The following is a 13,638-nucleotide window of genomic DNA, read 5'->3' as shown; positions in this document are numbered from 1 at the left end:
TCTCCGCGAGTTGAGTGACCAGGGAGGTTTGAACCACACAGGGGTAAGAGGGCTCGCGTGGTGCGCCGGAGAATTTCCTTTTCCGGCGCACCACGCCGAAGAAGGAAAAAGAAAGTAGAGGAAAAATGCCCGCCGGGTGGGATCCGAACCCATGACCTCCTGAATACGCGTCTCCACTTTTTTTTTTCTTTTTTTCTCCACTTACTTTCTGTCTTTCCAAACTCTTTATCTGTTTCAATGACCTACCACATTCTCCCCTTTGCTTTCCGAGGTTTTCTTGACTGCCAACCCTTATTTTGTGTCTTAATCCAACAAGCCCCTCATTTCTTATTCTTATTCCGTACATGCATAGCGAGGGCCTCTGTTCTGGCAGCCTTGGTGCCATAGGGAGCTTACCAGGGTTCAAAGCTGGTCGACCACTCTCGACAGGTTGTAGACACTCGAGTCACGGTCCGGGGTTAAAAAGAAGGTCCCCTTCACCCCGAATAGTCCGAGTGGCGCTGGCTACCACCCCCAAGCTCAGGAAGCAAAAATACCTTAACATAAATACCCCAGAAAGTGGAGGGGAAAATTGCCCCGCCGGTAGCGTAGCGGTCATCGTACCAGACGTGTATTCTGGAGGTCGTGGGTTCGGATCCCACCCGGCAGGCATTTTTCTCCACTTTCTTTGTGTGTTTCCATATTCTTCATCTATTTCAGTTACCTACTTCATTCTCCCCTTTGCTTTCCGAGGCTTTCTTGAGTGCCAACCCTTATTTCTGTCTACATACATACATTTATATACCAGTGTGTCGAACCGAAAAAAATACCGGTTCGGTGATGGTTCGGGTTCGGAGGCATTTATTTCGTTCCGGCGAGGCAATTTAGCAGCAAGCTGTTTTTCCAGGCAATAAAGTAGCTTTCCCGCAATGCTTGAGGCTTCTCAACAAAACTCACACCTTATACCCCCAGGAACGTTGTGGAACCAATATATTTAACCCATATTTTACATGCAGGTAGTTCTCACTCCCAAGATAGCATGATTAGGAACACATCGCAGAAAATATCGGAATTTTCCTCCAATCATCTTAAAGTTACGCTTATCGCTCTGCCCTTGGTGGCCCATGGCTGAACTACACGGGCGCCCCAAACCTGGGTTTGTTACGACATTTAGTATTAGCTTTTGCATTTAAAGACGAACGGAAAAAGCACCGCCATCAGCTTTGTTTCGTTTATCCGCCCTTCCCTTCACGCGATTTTTTACCGTATATTCGTGCTTCATTGAAAACAAAAAAATCGCTTCCAATCCTCAGACATCTCAGCGAACGTCACATATGTTAAATTCGCTAGTTACTCAAGGGTTTTTCGAACGCGCGCCATCGCGTTTATTATTTTGACAGCAAAGGTATTCTCGTGTCCTACAACGTTCCATTATGCCAGGACATTTTCGTGTAAATGAACGAAAAAGACGGCGTTGGCGTCCGCAGCATCGAATGACGTCTAATTTCCTCCCACTACAGTGTCTCAGTTTAGAAATAAAAGAAATCTTGCCATATTTTAGGGGCAAAGCACCTTAGGACCTCGCTTTGTCCGGGGCTAGGCGTCCGTGTACACACACAGTGTTGCACATGCGCGAGGAGCATTAAATTTGAATTTGATTGGATTGGATTGGATTAGATGGGATTAGATTGAATTTGGATTGGATTGGATTGGATTCGATTTGAATTGAATTGGATTGGATTTGGATTGGATTGGACTGGATTGAAATGGAGTGGATTGGATTAAATTGCATTGTATCGGATTGGATTGGATTGGAATTGTATATACTGTACACACGCGTTGTCACCCATTTACATGCGCGAGTGGGCAATGCCACGGGTGATTTACGGTAAGAACGATCCCGAGTGCTTCGCCCACTCGTCATGATTCACTTCGGGGAGATGCGTGAATTAGTGAACCGCACGTATGTTCACCGGGTGACAAGTGCTTGACTTAACCACTGCTCCACGGCGACGTCCCGCGGAACACAGCACACGAGGACGCGGAACGGGTATAACCACCGTTATGTCCCCATTCGCCATTATGATTGATGTGGCTACACGGCAACGGCGTCATCGTTGCTTAGAGGCCAGCAGAACTGCTGCGTCGTCGCCGGGAGAGCAGGGGCGGGTACGACTTTGTTCACCCGGTGGTGTAGCAATCACCAGCGAGGCAGGGCGAGCTGCCGCACTAGCATCCAGCTGCACGGCCGCGCTTGCTCCCCACAGAGTAAACACGGAACATGGGGGCGCCCCGTCATGCCTGGAGCGTTCAAACAGACATTAACGCGTCCGCATTCACTAGTCCTGAAAAGTGCTTGGCTTCTCCAGATACGTTTTATCAGTGCAGCTGTTCAAGCTTGAGCTTGGTCTTGTGGTGTTAGAAAATACAAAGAACAAAAAACTGCGCCTCCTGTAAAGGGTGCACCACCGCAAATAGGTGTTACAACAGTGAAGCCGGCTTTCGCGCATGCTCGAGTGGCAGTACAAGGGGCATATGCGTATTCGCACCCCTTACTATACCATTTTAAAGGGGATAGCTTTGCTTGGGATACTACAACGCAAAAAAATGGCGCAGCTTGCACTAGTGGTGCAAGGCTGGAGAAACAACGAAACTGGGGGTCGGCCTAGCTCCACCCCTCTGATATCCGCTGTCAATGTGGGGGACCGACTGGAACGACCTTGTAAAATCCGGATAAACTTATCCTTCCCCCTGCACACTTAGCTTAGCCGAGCAAGAACCCCGCAAAACCTAAGAAAACTTAGCAAAGCCGAGCAAAACTTAGCAAAACCGAAACTTAGCAACACCAGAAAAAGCTGGGCGGACCCGCACCTCCGCCGTTTCTCCAGCCTAGCACCACAAGTGCAAGCTGCGCCAATTTTTTGGTGTCTTTTTTTATTCGTTGTAACAAGGCCTAAAGACTCCGACACATAATATATTTCATTCTTTCAGCTGCATGAGAAACGGCTAGACAATGGAATGACAGACGCATTGATAAGGGGTACTCTAGGGAAAGGAAAACAGTACGATCAATGTGCACTTTCGTCAGACACGTGTGTGTTGGGTTCTTGCGCCGGGGGCTTCTGTTTGAACTCCTGCATTGGAGCTTTTTCCACCACCTTTTTTAGGTACTGTGGTGCGACGCCATTAAATGAAAGAAAAGCTAGCAAAGAACTGCGATCGATCACAGCAAAAAAAAAAAAAACCGAAGAGATGGCAAAGTGAGAGGAATCACAAATAGCCCACGGCGTTTTTATCTTTGCGCGGGAGAGTGGTGTGAATCCAGTGGCGCAAGCTCTTTAACAATTTCCTCGGCTCTCAGGACGGCATAAACTTTCCCACTCATCCTCCTCCGTCTTTCCAGTCTACGAAGCACCCCCACACCACAGTCTCACTGGGAAGGACGCCTTACCCAATCCGCGGCCCCCTGGCTCTGTCTCTCGCGTAGTTTCTTGTCCTGGGCAGCCTTCCAGAGCAAGAGCTGCATGCAGGCCTTAGCGCGCTCGACGGTGTCGTGTCCCAGGGGTCCCTCCGGCACCTCGCGGTTCAGGTACGTGCCGACCAAAGAGCGCAACGACCGCCGGAAGGGCAAGCCCCGGTTGTGGGGGAACACCACAGCCGTGTCGACTACGGTGTCGTGGAGCAGCCTCAGGCAACGCAGGTCATTCTCCAGCCCGTGACCGACGAGCACCGTGGAGGCGCTGAAAAGCCGAAGCAGCACCGCCTGGACGTCCTGAAGAGTGGTGCGTTCGTCACGCAGGCGCTCAGCCGTCACACCGCTGTACACCGTGTTGTAGTCCAGCACTGGACTTCCTGGGGTCACGTATGAGTCGTAGACCGTAGTGCCGTTCCCGTCCACGACACTCACCCGTGTGACCTCGAAACCACGGATGGTGAAGGACATCTCGCAGTCCAAAGCGAACACGCCGCCATTGACGGTGCACCGCCGAGGTGTGCGAACGAAGGCCCAAGCCGGCGTGTCCCACTCATTTCTGGCTCCGAGGGTGCATACGTGGTAGGGGGAGCTCTTGCAGCCGGCCTGGCCGGGTCGTGCCCCGCAGCAGCTGAAGCCGAAGGCAGTGCACTTTCCCGGGTGGTAGCAGCAGCTGCTGATGGAACAGTACTTGCCACCGGCAGTGATGACGAAAGAGGAGGCACAGCGGCTGCACGTCTTGTAGCTTGAGTATTCCGCCTCAGCCAACACACATACAATCCGGCCAGGCTTGCGAGGGCAGAGCCGCAGGTACCCGCCGTCATACAGTTGCTCAGGGGTGAGCATATAGCCCACCATCTGGTTGTAAAACCCCTCGGAGCGATGCAGAAGGCTCCGGTTGCCTTCCATTGGGTTCGCATCCAATAGAGTGGCTGAAGAGACAGCGAGGGCTGAGGCTTCCTGCAAGTAGTCCTCGGTGGGGGCAGTACACTGTAGATCCATATCGTCAGCCGCAGTCGCGATGTCTTTTCTGTCGCCTGAGGTGCTGATGTCCGTCATGGGGTGTTGATGTCCGTCTCCTTGGATGGTAGCCTTCTCCCACTTGCACAGGTATCGCCGTTGCATATTTCTGCCTCGGACACGCCTTTCTGCAGTGTTCTTTTTTTGGCTCGTTTCCGACGAGGTGATGATGACGTTTCTTAGTGAAGGCATGCACTCAAGCAGAGGATTGGTCAATCATCAGTATTTGAAAAAAATCTCGTGTATCTACACAAAACTGCAGTAATATTACTTAAAGCGGTTGGAACGCACTTGCAACTCAAAGAAAAGAATGCGAATGGAAAAAATGGCCGTGTATCTACTCCTTTCGTTGCAAATGTCGACGAATGACAATAGCTGACTGGCGCCCCTGCGAAGTAAATGTCTCCCTTCTCTTTCCGCTCGCCTCTCATGTCGTCCCTCTCCCGTCTCGTTCCTCCAAAGATAACACGCTAGAGGGTTGCTCAAGTCCAATTAAATTTACCGCGTTTCACTGCTCCAAGTTGGGTGCCTCGATGACAGCGCTGCATTACGGCGGAGGTGCACGTGAATCAAGGCACTCTATTACAACGTTTATAGAACCACGTTCCCCTACTTCACGAGCGTTTCAAGCAGAACGCGGAACCTATTTGGTGGAACTTTTAGTTGCTCCTGCCGTTTGATTTCTGAAATGTCGCCAGGAGCACGGGAAATAGCAGGCGATGGTTTTCTGCAGTTGATGTAGCATTTCATTTGCTATCGCAAATACCAAGTATTCATAGTTTTTTTTAATAAAGGAAAACTGCGAATATCACTTTTGTATTGACTTTCTGCCGTATATTTGCGTAATGTCCTGACCTTGTTCAAAAATGTTGACAAGTATGAACATTGACACCGGACTTAGACATTTACATTTGGCTGTGGTTATATAAGGCTATTGCGCAGCTTCTGTTTCCCTTTGGCCGGGGGGCTGAATCCAGTCACAGACAGACAGGCAGATGTGGCGGATGGACGAGGGTTTGCTGGCAGAAGAGGTCAGTGTAGCCGTGCTAAGGGAAGTGCTGCGTCCACCGCGTCGCGACTCGACGAACCCACTACCGTGGGATGAGTTAAAGTCCTTCTGGCGCGCGGAGTTCGTCCGGGAGGGGTGAGCGCGTAAAGGCCGCATCACGGCTACGCTCAACGATACACTGTGGAGGCTCGGATTGTAAAAAGAGGGGGGGGGGCACTTTAACCTTCACCATGCGTGACTACATAAATGTATTGAGGGCGCGATATGAACACCTGTTACGGCAGTCCTCTCGCGCTGCTAGTAGTGCCCAGTTCTCAGACCGGCCGGTGTCAGATCCATCCGTATTACGGTAAGTCAAAGCAGGCTCGCTTGACGGACCAGGATTGGCCCAAGTGCCAGAGGTTATGTTGCCGGACGGCTCCAAAAGCGCTAATACCGAAAACATTTGTGAGGTTTTCACAGCACATTTTTCTCTCCTCCTCACCTCAGAGAATACGTTGCGGGATGAATTCTTTGAGGAACGCCCAGTGACTTTTTGTGGGGTGCTGCCACAGGTACCCAATGACATGACGAGCAGGCTATGTGCGCTGGTTTCGACAGACGAGCTGTATGATTGCGTCAGCTCCGGGCGCTGACGGCATCCCCGCAAGGTTTTACAAGAGATTTTTTGCCGTTGTTGGAGGTGCGCTTCTCTCCATGGGGAATGGCTTTCTTCTTCATGGAGAGCGGCCGGAATCCTTTCGCGAAGGTCGCGTGATGCTGATAGCTAATCCTGGAGGGAACCCTTCAGACCCAGGTGCGCAAAGACCAATCACGCTCCTAAACACTGATTATAAGATTGTCGCGTCCATTCTGGCCCGCCGAATGAGCCACGTACTCCCGCACATCCTAAGCAGCGCGCAAACTTGCAGCGTGCCGGTGCGGTCAATTTTATCCTCCTTAGCCCTGGCCCGCGACCTATTTGACTTCACGTCGAGAACAGGCATGTCCGGTTGCTTCATATCGGTTGATCAGGCGAAAGCTTTCGATAAAGTGGAGCACCGGTACATGCTCGGTGTCTTATGTCTCTAAGGTTTCCCGTCAGAGTATTTAGCCTGCCTTATGGTAGCTTACTCGAACGTGACTGCTCGGCTACGTATTAATAGCCGCCTCAGTGAGCGCTTCACAGTCACGGGCGGGAACAGGCAGGGTTGTCCCTGATCCCCCTCGCTCTTTGCCCTATGCCTCGACCCCCTTCTACGTCGCGTGGTGGCGTGTCCTCCCATCCGCGGCGTCCCGCTTCCCGGTCCCGGTCAAGGCCAGATTAAGGTATCTGCATATGTGGACGATGTGTCCCTTTTTATGCGAGATGAGGACAGCTACTAGGCGTTTATACGGCTTTTTTCGGAGTACGGTGAGCTGTCTGGATCCCGGATGAACAAGGACAAAACCAGAGCGCTACGGTTTGGGTCACTTTCCACTTACCTTGCTGGAGACGTTGAGTAGGTGAGGAAAGTCCGGGTGGTAGGCGTAATTTTCCACGCGTCTGGAGAAGTTTCCCGTGAGACGTGGAAGGGTCTATTGGACACGGCCGACAAACGCATCGCCATAGCTTCAACTTTCAGGCTGCCTCTCTTTGAGAGGAGCTATATTATTATGTCGTGCGTTTCAGCAGCGCTCTTTTACGCGGCGAGGGTGATTTGGCCACCTCGCGACAAACCCGTCGACTGCCCACAAAATTTGGTTCCTTTTCTGGGCTGACAAGACCGAGTCAGTTGCGCGCGCTCTGCTGCGTCTGCCCCGCAGCATGCGTGGCGTTAGCTTGCCATTACTGAACACGATGTCAAGTGTTCTAGCGTTGCGCGGTGCGTGGGAACTCGTAGATGATGATGAGAACCGGGGCAGGCTCTGCTTCGCTACTTCTTGGGTACTGCTCGCTTGTTGTTTTAACATGAGCCCCTTATCGGACATACAGCCGCGCAGCCACCGGCTGTCTATAGGTACGTTACGAAAACTCTTAGAGGCTTTCAGTCGAGCAACCCCGATTTGTATATTAGAGCCAAGTCTGCAAATGGGATATGCGAAAATTGGCTATTGGGCCGTTGGATGACCAGCAAAAAGAGAAGTCCCGCGGGGCCCGCTGGCAACAGTTAACGGCAGCGGTGCTTCCTGCAGACGTTCGTGATTTCGGGTGGCTTCGTGGCTGGACAGCCCTGTCGACGTGTGACCGCCTTGCAGCATTTGGTGTGGTTCGATCTGCCCGGTGCCCGCAATGCAGACGCAGTGAGATTCTAGAGCATGCTCTTTTTGAGTGTGGTGTAGCCGCCACATTCTGGATTTTACTCCGTAGAATATTTGAGCATAGCGTGGGAGCCCACACGAAATCGAGAGATCCGTTCGTCAGCTTTCTGCTGTGTGTGGGTGCTTTTGTTGTTTGGCGCCAGCGAGGTGTAGCCGCCTTGCAGGCATGACTGCCACGTACCATGTACCCCCTGTTGCGGCGCTTTCGTAGAATGGCCATAGAGCACCTGACGAATGGCGCTGGGGAAGAAGCTTTCCCTGTGGCGCTGGGGCAAGAAGCTTTCCCTGTGGCGCTGGGGGAAGAAGCTTTCCTCCTGCGTTGGTCGACTCGCTTCATCAAGGTCGCCAATAACCTCGTGAAATGGTGCATAGTGCCTTATTAACAAGGTGTAACCCTTGCGTGTTGTCTAGGGAAGGGAGGCGTATTGCCGCGAACCATTCAGTGGGTTTATTTATTTATTTTTTGTTTTTGCCAACCGGCTGCGCCGGGCTCTGTTATATCTGTTATCTGTGTGCCAAGGGAAGCGCGTGTTCCATTCTTTATTTCTACGCCGCACTTGTCATCTCTTTTGATAGGGAGAGCGTTTCGAACTAACGTCAACAGCCTAGAATAATCTTCTTTGATCTATAGTGTTCCGGATGTACTTCGACTGTTCGGGAAACACTCGCGCCCAAAGATAAATGCCTGCGGAGCAGACGCCCCGGCATTCGACTCGCCGACGCTAGCCAGCACACGTCACTTTGTTGACTGCTGCTTCGCCGCCTCTGTATTCTTTGAGTTGTTAGGGGAGCGAAAGTTCGCTCCAATAAACGTGTTTTCGTTCAAGACATATGCGTCGTGTTTGGCTTCGTGACAGTATATTCAAAGGCCAAGGCGCAGTTTAGGCAGCCAGCTGAGCATGCCTCTATGTACGGACATAGCCTTGAGTACAAAGCAAAAGTGATGTTTGTGAACTGTTATGGCTTTTATGTTCACTCCCACACGTGAACTCTGGTGTCCGTACCTTGTGCCGGGAACATTAACATAAAGAGCCTTTGGTGCGGTGGACCTTGTTTTTTGTGAACTTGTGTGATGTTCACTCTTTTCCTCTGTAGCACATTGCGTACATCCCGTGCCTTGTCGACCCGTGTAATAGCTAACTACAGCGGGTCCTAGCTGTAACTAGTTTTAATAAATTCTCTTTTCGTCAGGCAGACATACAGACAGACCAAAATTTCTACGTTGAAGTAGCCCAAGAAAGACTATCGTTTTTAAAAAATCAGACAAATCGGACTTCAGCAGCCACCTCAGTGGCAACGCTGGGTAGAGTGCCGCCCCTCGTGCGGAAACCCGAGCGACAGGCGGGGACAAGCTGCGCGACCCCACGCGAGCATGAGACACTGGGTCTCACACTGTTGTGGCAAAATCGGTTCTCTCAATACGTTCTCAAAGTATGAAACCAATTATAGGGTAAAACTATCACATGTTTAAGGATTGATTTATTAATCTTAGGGTTTAACGCACCGACGCAACGCAGGCGATGTGGCGCGCCGTAGTGGAGGGCTCCGGATTACTTTTGACAACCTGGGTATCTTTAACGGGCTCTGAAATCTCGTACACACGGGCGTTTTTGCATTTCGCCTACATCAGAAAAGTGGCCGCCGCGGCCCGGAATCAAACCAGCGTCGTCGTACTCAGCAGAGCAACGCCCTAGCCACTGAGCCACCGCGGTGGGTACATGTTTAATGGAGCTCCAGAGGGAAGAGACAAACATCCGGTGGGATCGCCCTGCCTCAGGAGCCCAGAGAAAAGCCGTCACTGCTACGGCCATTGGCTGAATGCGGAGGGGCATATCAACGAGCTTGAGTCTCGTGGTTGAAAATCGTCATGGTTGAAAATCGGTAGTGGTCGACGGACTCGTCTTCGTTACAGCATCTGCACAGAGCAGTTATCGCCAAAGGGCCCTTGGGAAAGTGCTATAAACAGCGGAGCTGTTTAAGCTTTTAGTTCACCCGTGGAGCGTTACAAGAAAACTATCATCATCGGCGAAGTGGACAGGGATAAAATGCTAGGCCAAGAAGTGTGTGGGAAAGTTGAGAGGAGGCAAGGAGCCCACGAGCAGGTGTTGCACCTAAAAAAATTGGGGTTAGGGAGGTCCCGGGAATCTAACCTGGGACCTTTACGCTGTGAAACCGGCAACCTAACAACTGGGCCACCCCAAAGGTCCGAGGGGCCCGGATTTAGCAGCGGCGGGGAGCAACAACACCTGCAGCTACTTGGAAGAAAAGAAAGGTTGTGTTTACACGCAGTGAGCGACACGTACAAGGGAAAAGAGGCCAGATAGAAATTTTCACAATTATTTAAGCCAAATTAGTTAATTTTAAAACGAAAAAAAGGAATGAACCCTAAATAAACCTAACAACTAATTTAGGCGTTATAGCGTGGAAAGTGAACTCCACCTCGGCTTCTTAGGCCACCTCATTAGGAGACGGGAAGGCGAATGCCCACATGAGTTTGTAAGGTTAGAAATAAATAATTAAAGAACAGAAAAGCGATAACCTAAACCCCCATATTAAGTTCAACAGGAAACGATTAGAAGAACGCCGCCGCATGAACCAGGGGGAAAATGCTTCCCGTGGTCACAATCTAACCTGGGTCCTTCGCGTTGTGAAACCGGCTTCTACGTGACTGCGTTCGTCACATGATATTTCAAGTGCAGTTATCCTCATCAGTTTACGGGCGTTCGCTCCTAATGCAGGGAGCACGGACGCCGACTTCGCTCAGCCGGTTGCCGCCGGTTCCAGCGCGTGCTAACGTGGTCCTCTTTGGGAGAGACGTGAAAGACTGCGGACAAAACGATCTGGGGCTGCCAGTCACGCAGAACATTCAGCGGCAAGTTCGGAAATCCATGCGAGGTACAACAGCCAGGTCTCCGATTAAAAGAGAGGAGCCGCCAGCTCTGCTGTTTCTCCAGCCTTGCACCCATACAGGGCAAGCAGCGCCATTTTTTGACATAAGAATACGAGACGATAGAGCGATTATAATAACCTCAATGTTACAAGAACGTCACCATTCAGATAAACAGTAGAATCTCATGTGATAGAAAGCACCAAAAGACATCAAAACTGGTTCTGGCTGGCCTAGAAACTTTAGTTTCTTGTGATACCTTGCAGCGGTTGGCCCGATGCTCGCTGAAGGACGTCCATGACAGGCACAAACAGCATGATCGTTTTCAGTGAGTAAGCTGCTTTCTTAGAAGGTACCTCCGCGTTCCCAGCGACCCAAATAGGGTGAATTTAAATTACATAGGGTGCCAGGTGGGATCTGAACTTCCGTCATAGAGTTGATACCTTAGGGACAGAAAGGGCTGAGCGAACGGAAAAGCAGTTTGAAATAGCACGAGACACAATTATAACAGGATACACAATCTGTGCATCTAACTTTCTTAGAGCCAAGGCAATTACGAAGAATTCGGCATAAAATATTTTGATAAAACGAACCAAACGAAGTGAAAAGGATCGCAGCATTCGGTTTCCACCAAGTCAGCGCACTTCCAGGGGGATGCAGAACTTTAATTAAACGTGGTGATAAGCTCTTCTCCGCACCTTAAGCGGCCTCAAAGGTGCCAAAGCACCCTTATTTACGAAAAGAGTGCGTAGAACGGATCTGATTGAGCATTCTTCTAATAAAGAAGTTGGCCGCGTGTCTGCTCTCCTCGCTGCAAACGTCGAAAGGCGACAGCCTTCGGCCGCCTCTGCCACGTAACTGCCTCTTCTCTTCCTCCCGCCGACCTCTCACGCTGTTCCCATCCAGTCCCGGTCCACCCGCGATAAACGCAATGTAGGTTTGCTGAATTCAGTACGAATTTCCCGCCTTCGCCCTGCTGACGCGAAGTCTATTGGGACATTTTATTACGGCTGTTGTTGGCCTTAGGGCCATAAACTCAAGGCTCCAGCGCGAGCTCTTTTTTGTATTTTGTGGTTAAAATACTGTTTCGAACGCGTTTATTTTTTGTTTGCTATTGCAAAAATTAGGCCCGTGCATATTTGCAATTAAAAGTACTCTGTTATCGGTTATGTATTTCGGTTTTGCCTAAAACATCCCTAATGTTTTTTTTTATTTTGTTTTTGTTTTTGCTGTACAGTGTTGGCCAGTATTAAGTATACTACTAGTTTGCCGATATAAACTTCTCGTTCAAGAATTCTTTTAACTTTTCGCCGAGCACCGGAATGGAGGGACGGGCAGGCATGCAGAACAAAATTTTTGTGTTTAAGTTGCCAAAGAAAAACTATTGTCTTTAAAAAATCGCTGCTGAGGCTCAAACCCAAGATGTTAGCTCCAGAAGCCGCGACACTACATGCTAGGCCACAGAGGTCGAACGGCCAGCTTTTTTATCTGTTGTCCGTTGATCAAGAAGATTGTGTCCGGAACCCGCCACGGTGGCTCAGTGGCTAAGGCGTTGCGGGTTCGATTCCCGACCGCGGCGCCCGCTTTTCTGATGGAGGCGAAAAGCAAAAACGCCCGTGTGTACGAGATTTCGGCGCACGTTAAAGATCCCCAGGTGGTCAAAATTAATCCCGAGCCCTCCACTACGGCGCGGCTCATCGCCTGCGTTGCGTCGGCCCGTTAAACCCTACAATCAATCAATAAAGATTGTGTCCGCCAGCCCATCCGTCCATCCGTCCGCCCATCCATCCATCCATCCATCCATCCATCCATCCATCCATCCATCCATCCATCCATCCATCCATCCATCCATCCATCCATCCATCCATCCATCCATCCATCCATCCATCACCTACTATCACCCGGTTGTATTGTCACAGGGTAGATACGCCGACAACTAAATGGACATTAAAAGAAATTTGCGAATTAATAATGCGTAAGCATTAAGTGGCTCATCGAGCGAAGGAACGAGGCACCCAAATTCCCGGCCGCTAATTTCTCATTAGTCGCACGGCACGAAAATTCCAATTGGTTAGGAAGGTGGGTATGAGCTGCTTGAATCCGCATTGTCTGCTACGTGTCCATAGGCTCAGTAGCGCGCGCCTAAGGAATAGTACCAGTCGAAATGTTGACGCCGCAGAGGGAGTGTAAAGCGGGGGTGACGGACCATGTGTTAGGCCTAACGTAGTGCTTTGAGGTCTGACATGGTTAACAGGAACCCGCAAATCGACTTACAATGAGTTTTGACGTTGTTTGACGCGTCGTAGGCTCAAAGTGAGCTTTAATATTGGCCAACCCAGGGTGACTGACCAAGGTTCTTGCTCATAATGACAAAAAAAAAAAAGACGTAAAGGAAACATGATGATGCTGGTTAGAGGACATGAGATTCACATCGAACTTCACACTCATGCCGCTGTCTCACCCAGCAGCGCAGCAGTCACCGGTGATCTAGGCTGCTTATCGTTGTTGCAACTTTTATTGGCTACGATGGCTCTAAGCCCCGGTGGGGGGAGGAGGTGAGTGGTATGGGACGTTGCAGCCAGTGTTCCCCTTACAGAGAGGGTGATGGTATCGCAGAGAGTTGTGAAATGGGCTCCAGGAATCTTGTTTCTTGCAGGAGATTGCCCTACGGAATAGGAAGGAAGGAAGGAAGGAAGGAATACGTTTTTTCGTCCATCGGGATCAGGTGTTGGGGGTGGAGGAGGCCCACAGGGCCGCCGCGACCGCCAGGGCGCGGGAGGTGGTCAGGACTTGGCCTGACTCTCCCGGGTCACGCAACATCTGCTCCCAGTGGTGAGGGGAGGGAACGGGGGTGGGGGGGAAGGGGGGGTACGGGTTTGCGGGGCATTCGCAGAGGGAATGGTAGTGAGTGCCGAGTGCCCCGCATGTAGGACAGGTAGGGTCAGTAAAGAGGTGTGGATGACTGTGTATAGGAGGAAGTATAGGAGGAAA

At 50.8% G+C, this 13,638-nt stretch overlaps 1 protein-coding gene across 1 annotated transcript; it reads right to left on the bottom strand.

Annotated features, from left to right (window-relative positions):
• Positions 1–3,409: 3,409 nt before the first annotated feature.
• LOC144158548 (exonuclease GOR-like) lies at positions 3,410–4,510 on the bottom strand. Its single transcript, XM_077689503.1, has one exon. It carries the CDS (start codon positions 4,508–4,510, stop codon positions 3,410–3,412), a length of 1,101 nt encoding a protein of 366 aa, XP_077545629.1.
• Positions 4,511–13,638: the final 9,128 nt, after the last annotated feature.

Source organism: Haemaphysalis longicornis, unplaced genomic scaffold (genome assembly GCF_048455015.1).
Source record: "Haemaphysalis longicornis isolate Haplotype H1 unplaced genomic scaffold, Haemaphysalis longicornis Haplotype H1 scaffold_1, whole genome shotgun sequence".
NCBI classification, from domain to species: domain Eukaryota; kingdom Metazoa; phylum Arthropoda; class Arachnida; order Ixodida; family Ixodidae; genus Haemaphysalis; species Haemaphysalis longicornis.
The sequence above is the reverse complement of the archived record's forward strand: the minus strand, read 5'-3'. Positions and strand labels throughout refer to the sequence as shown.